Genomic DNA, 5,772 nt, shown 5'->3' with positions numbered 1-5,772 from the left:
TTGTTGGCAAACTAGAGAGCTTCTAAATTCGTTGTGTCTCCAATGAAAATCTCTAAAATTACTTTATTTACTTATTTGACATAACTATTTTCACAGATAAATATCATTAGTTATTCTAGAGATTTCGGAAAAGAATGTTTTTTTAGTTTAAATATTAAAAATGTTTATACCATAATAGATATCTTACGAAACATAGTGCTCTTCTATTAAGATTCACTAGGTTTTGCATTGAAAAGAAAAAATACAAAAAAAAAACCTCTAACATTTCATGTGGCACTCAAAATATCTAAAATTGGGTGTTACATTAGAGATGCCCTAACATGTACTTCTTATCATATTTTCTCACGAATGAATATCTTCCTGAAAATACAAAACGAAATAAAGTACGTTAAATCATTGAAGACGTCTAAATATCAAGGTGAACCCATATTCGAGATGAACTCTCTTCGATTCTACTTTGTACAAACTGAGAGAGGGAAATTTCTTAAAAATGTCTCAGGTAAAGAATTAATAGTTCAAAGAAGAGATTAGAGTTCTAATCTAATTCGTATACGTGTCTATACTGTAAATAATATTGCAAATTCTTTACGCGCAATCAAAAAAAAAAAGTTCAGCACCTTGACTTCCATAGATAAGCGGGTTCAAGAACAACTAATAAAGAAGACAGTTTGTGTGAGGAGTTTATGAAATAATTGCAGGCCAAAAGAATTTGACAAAGAAGAGAAAAAACAAAAAACATTCTCAAATGTCAAAAAATGAAACAAAGACTATACTACCAATTGTAATGATGTGCGGTAAGCTACCATGTGATCGGGTACGTCAGGGGTATACTTCTTCAGTACCCTATTTTATATTGCGGTATTTTTCGGATCTACGTCACCAGATATTTTCCTTTCCTTACCGTACCGCGCACCAAATTCTCCGTACTCTTTTTGAGTGGATTGGCGATCTAGTACCCGAAAATTAAAGTACCAGAAATTTTACTCTTAATTAACTCTTTATAAAAATTCTATAAACTCTGTTAGTTTGCTACAAAAAAATTTGACATAACTTGTTAGATTTAAGTTTTATGGAGACAGGTTGTCTGAGAGTAGATGTATCTGTTACAAAGAGTACATATTGTTAGGGAAATAGTCTAAAACGTCCTACAATCGAAACTAGCGCGCATAAAATAGACGGGCCAAGCCGGTCCGGGTTATATTTGGCCTTCATTTTGAGCCCGGTGGGCCAATACCGGGCCAACTCCCTTGATACTCAACTTTTTGTCTTCCGGTCACATTAATAAGCCTTCGTGATTAACGAGTTTGGTCATTAATTTATGTGATTATAAGTATTCATGTCTCTTTGTTTTTCCCGACCTCTGATGATTTATGCACGTATGAATATTCATGTCTTTTTTCGAACACAATTGATTTTATTTTTTTGTTGTATTGAGAAAATCGACAATCAACGTTAGCCACTACGAGGCATTAATACATCATCAAGATGTGATAAGCATGATAACCGTCTAAGTTAAATCAATAACTAAAGAGGCCTAAAACTCAACATCAACATGGAGCCTAAAGTCCAACAAACATATTATTATTTATACCTCTAGTAACCCAAATTCAATAACCATGGATTTCACCTCCAGTAGAATCGAACCTGGGACGGTGGGACCTTTAGGGTTTTGGAATCGATGTTAATACTGATAATTTATGCACTTAAAATAGTCATGTTTCTTTTTTTGTCCCTCAATCAAGATCAGATGTTCGAATCTCTAAGAAGAAATTGGAAGTTCATAAAAAAAAAAAAAATTAGTTACCGACTATCCAGTAGTGTCCTGACCCCATCTTGGCCGACCCGAGGTTTAGCAGGCCCCAACGAGACTAGGATTTCTGGTTCAACGGGTCGTCTGGACCCATGCCCCGACACTATCAACCTTGGCATGGTAAGCCTGGGTTTAAGCTCGGACTAGCCCCATAAGCAACACTAGAGTCAGGAGACTCGCCTAGCTCGTTCAACTAATAGGCACGTGATGTGACTAGATTCAAAGGCCCCAACTTTTTCTTGTTGTCCTTCTTTCAATCTCTCTTTTTCCCCCTCTCTGTTCAAATTCTTTGTGAAAATTTTCACTATCTCTCTTATCTCACTTTTCTGACAAAGATAAAGAGTTTTCCTTTTTGCAACCCCCTCCATCTCAAATGAGAAAAATGGTTTTGAGACAAAACTCTGGTCGAAATTCGGTGGGCGATCATCACGCAAGATCTCGTGGTCGGTCAACCACAAAATAATAAAAAAAATAAAATGGACAAGAAAAAGAAGGATTTCACAATGTAAGCGAAAAGGGCAAAGACTTGTTAACATCGCTGGTATAGGCAGATGGTAACAAATGCGAATATTTGTATCATTTTCTTGAGTTGTCTAGTATCATTTTCTTGAGTTGTCTTGAGTTTCCAGAACGTTTGTTTTGTCTACTTTATGATGTTTGACTCATCTGAACAGTTGATTTCACCAATTTTGGGTTCAAATATAGTTAGATCATCTAGATCAAACAAGTCAGATTGGAACAATGAGAAAAACAAACAAACATCACCTTAACCTCCAACCAAGTCTGGAATGAAGTTGGTGAGTTGGGGCTGGTTATTCATCCATGCCTCTAAGACGGAGTAGCAGGAGTCACAAGATATTATTCATCTTCCAAAAATGTTCGTCGAAGTTCACAACTCACAAAAATAAAATAAATAAGTGTTGAACATTTGATTACAACACTGACTAATACCAAAAAGGAAATAGTGATGTACACAGTTATAACAAGAGTTACATATGAAGCTTACTTCGAAACTCTAATAGTCGAATGAGCCTCTGACACCCTCTAGACTTTCTCCTAACGACACCCTGCAATGAAAGATAGAAACAAAAAATGAAATAAGAACGTCACTTTGCATGTATTTTGTTCCGTTCGATGATTTTTCTCTCCTCTAGTAAATTACTCAGAGGGCGAAATAATGCAAAACCCAAAATAGGATAGGATAGACTAGGACCAAATCATAAGAGAAGAATCGTGGATATGTAAGATATTAAGCTAGAGAAGGTTTCTGAAAATAACACAGCAGCGAAATCTAAGGTATTAGTTTTGGTAAACCGAGCATATATGGTCACTACTGCTGTATATGAACATTTTTTCCAAAACCTGAATAATTATTCTAAGAGAAGCAATAGCGTTATCTTAGTTGGTTTTTAGGTTACCTTTAATTGCTATAGTACTACACAAGTTATTTATATTTGACATAGTATAATTGGTGTGCTATATGTTTCTTCATATTGTGGGATTTTGTAATCGCTATTTTAAACAAGGACCATTTTTTACATCAACACAGATATCCGGGGAGCTGTTTATCGAACCCTTTACATAATCTAATTTCTACATATGTTTGAGCATATATGTATGGATATACAATACATAGTTAGGCCTCATCGTCTATTGCAGAATTTGGAAGGTTACTGGCAAGTGCCTAGGGTTTTGAAGCGAAAAAAAGGATCCGAGATTTCTAAAAGTTTTAGTCCCTTCTGTGAACAGTTGGAATATACATTATAGATTAAATACGCTAATAAGAGTTCATTACCTGTGAAGGCAATACTTGTACTCTTGACTTCTGATGTAATCTTTCTCACCTTCTTCCAGCTGATTAGCAAACACAAATCAACAAGAGATATCTAATGAGTTTAATCAAGAAGAAGATATTGTCCTGCATCTACAAAATTACCAACTTCTCGAAATCGTCAGGATACCATAACAAGTTAAATGAAACTTCCTAGGAAGAATGCTTTGAAACCCTAAATACCAAAGACAGGAGCTAGATGATGGGGTTCATGACCCGATGACCGATAATGAGTGTCCACTATCTAAACTTTAAAGCAGAATCCTAGCCAATGTTTACTCCTAAGTCCTAAGCAATTTCTCTGAAGACATATAGAAGCACATCGGACTTATATACGAGCCGGAATAGACTATGGAAGGGAACTTCCTCAGTTGGTTTGCTCGTCAAGAGTCATGGAACTACAATTCTGATCAACACTTTGAATTCCTATTGACATCAGAGTTTAAGGAATTGCAACTATCAACAATAATCTTGTCTTGAGGTTAGAATATAGCCGAAGTGCTGAACTAAACTCCTCTCGCATTTCATGATATATATAGTTCGTCATGGGATGGGCATTCTTCTAGATAAGACTTATAAATGTATGTTATTGAGTCATTCTATCAATAATATTTTGCAAATTTTCGAATGAAGAATAGGTAAACTTTCGACTAAAACCTGTATCGACCCGCTTCAATTGATTGCTAACCCAAAAGAAGAAGAAGCGATTTTCATGGTTAGATCATCAGACCAAAAGACAAACTTCAATCACAATGAATTATACAGAAATTTCCTTCTTCAACCCTAGAAACTAGAATACTCAATACTGCTAGTATCCAGTAATAACTACATTTAAACTCATTAATTAGTTTAAACTCTACCTAATTTTAATCCTAAACCCTACCAAAAAAATTCAGCCTAAATCTTCTTAAATTCGAACTCTCAAATACTAAGAATTAATAATAGTACCCTAAAAACCAGAAAGCAATAAATTTCAGTTCAATACAAATTAAAGAGTTGAAATCTCACCGGATCACTTTCATAGACGAGCTCATAACAAGGTGGTGAAAGACATTTTAGGGCACAATTTTCCTTGGCTACCATTGATTCCTTGCATCTCCATCCCCATAGTCCACTACAAATGAATTACAACAATATCATCACTAGAAAGAAAGAAAAAAAAATCAAAATCTGAAATCTTTTACCTTTCGATATCGGCGTAACAAGAATTTTTTTTTTCTCTGATCTCGATATCAGTGATTGGTCGATGAGAATTTTCAGCTAGGACGACTGAAATAGAGAGAAAAAAGAGGAATCCAAGTAGGATTTTGAAGATGGGATTTATTAGGGCAAGACGAGACCTCTCCATGGGAGTAGAAGTCATCACTCTGTTACTCTCTTGATTAATTGGAGAGAGAGAGTTCCTTGTTCTTATTTCTTTAACCAACTGCTTTAATTCATATTACAAACAAATTTCTCACTATGTCAACAACTCTTCTGTTCCTTGGAGTGGTGAGAGGTATAGTCTATCATCATAGAGGTGAAGGGTTTGAAACACGTCTGACCAATTAAAAAAAAAATGTCCCAAAATCCTCATTGATCTGAAGTCGTGAGTCCGGTCCCAGAAGAAGTGGAGTCCATGGGTTATTAGGGTATAAATAATGTAGTTGTACTTTCGATCATAGTTCAGTTGAATTTTAAGCCCGTTCTTGTTAAAATTTGACAGTTATCGTGCTTATCACATCTTGATGTATCAATACTATCGTAATAACTATCGTACATCGTAGTCAATTTCCAAAAAGAAAAGAAAAGATAGACCCATGATCTAGTCGTCGTTGAAACGAACTTATGTGCACACTGCGTCTTCTGTTTCTTAGACCTTCCCTCTCTTAGCATCGTACGAGTCTGAGGCCCATGTATTGGGGCAATCCGAGTGCCCTCAAACTGTCCCAATCCGCAGGCGTGTGAAGAGAGAGGGAGGCCGAAGCGTAAAAACTGAAGGGGCGCCCATCGTACAGGAGTATTCATCCCAAATCGATAAAAATCTCAAGCCAGTGGATCAATGAGAGGGATTGGGCAAATAGAGAAGAGCAACAGCATTGCCATTTTAGAAGCTATTCACCAGTAGTGAAGTTTTTGGGAGTTCACATCA

The 5,772-nt window shown here is 35.9% G+C and overlaps 1 protein-coding gene across 1 annotated transcript; it reads right to left on the bottom strand.

Annotated features, from left to right (window-relative positions):
• Positions 1-2,649: 2,649 nt before the first annotated feature.
• On the bottom strand, positions 2,650-5,207 carry LOC147536570 (uncharacterized). The gene is made up of 4 exons (XM_086643619.1): positions 4,826-5,207; positions 4,650-4,755; positions 3,606-3,664; positions 2,650-2,877 (listed from the first exon to the last, which is right to left on the bottom strand). Exons 1-4 carry the CDS (start codon positions 5,002-5,004, stop codon positions 2,826-2,828), a joined length of 396 nt encoding a protein of 131 aa, XP_086499745.1. The 5' UTR covers positions 5,005-5,207; the 3' UTR covers positions 2,650-2,825.
• Positions 5,208-5,772: the final 565 nt, after the last annotated feature.

The sequence above is a fragment of the Eschscholzia californica genome, unplaced genomic scaffold (assembly GCF_041429995.1).
Source record: "Eschscholzia californica isolate CP2 unplaced genomic scaffold, dmEscCali1.0.p SCAF_5, whole genome shotgun sequence".
Taxonomy (NCBI): Eukaryota; Viridiplantae; Streptophyta; class Magnoliopsida; order Ranunculales; family Papaveraceae; genus Eschscholzia; species Eschscholzia californica.
The sequence above is the reverse complement of the archived record's forward strand: the minus strand, read 5'-3'. Positions and strand labels throughout refer to the sequence as shown.

Excerpts from the sequence above, each read along its gene's own strand:
- LOC147536570 (XM_086643619.1), bottom strand. The coding sequence starts at position 5,004 with ATGACTTCTACTCCCATGGAGAGGTCTCGTCTTGCCCTAATAAATCCC. Across the intron at positions 4,756-4,825 it reads TGTTACGCCGATATCGAAAG|TGGACTATGGGGATGGAGAT; the intron begins GTAAAAGATTTC and ends ATTCATTTGTAG. Across the intron at positions 2,878-3,605 it reads TACAAGTATTGCCTTCACAG|GGTGTCGTTAGGAGAAAGTC; the intron begins GTAATGAACTCT and ends CTTTCATTGCAG.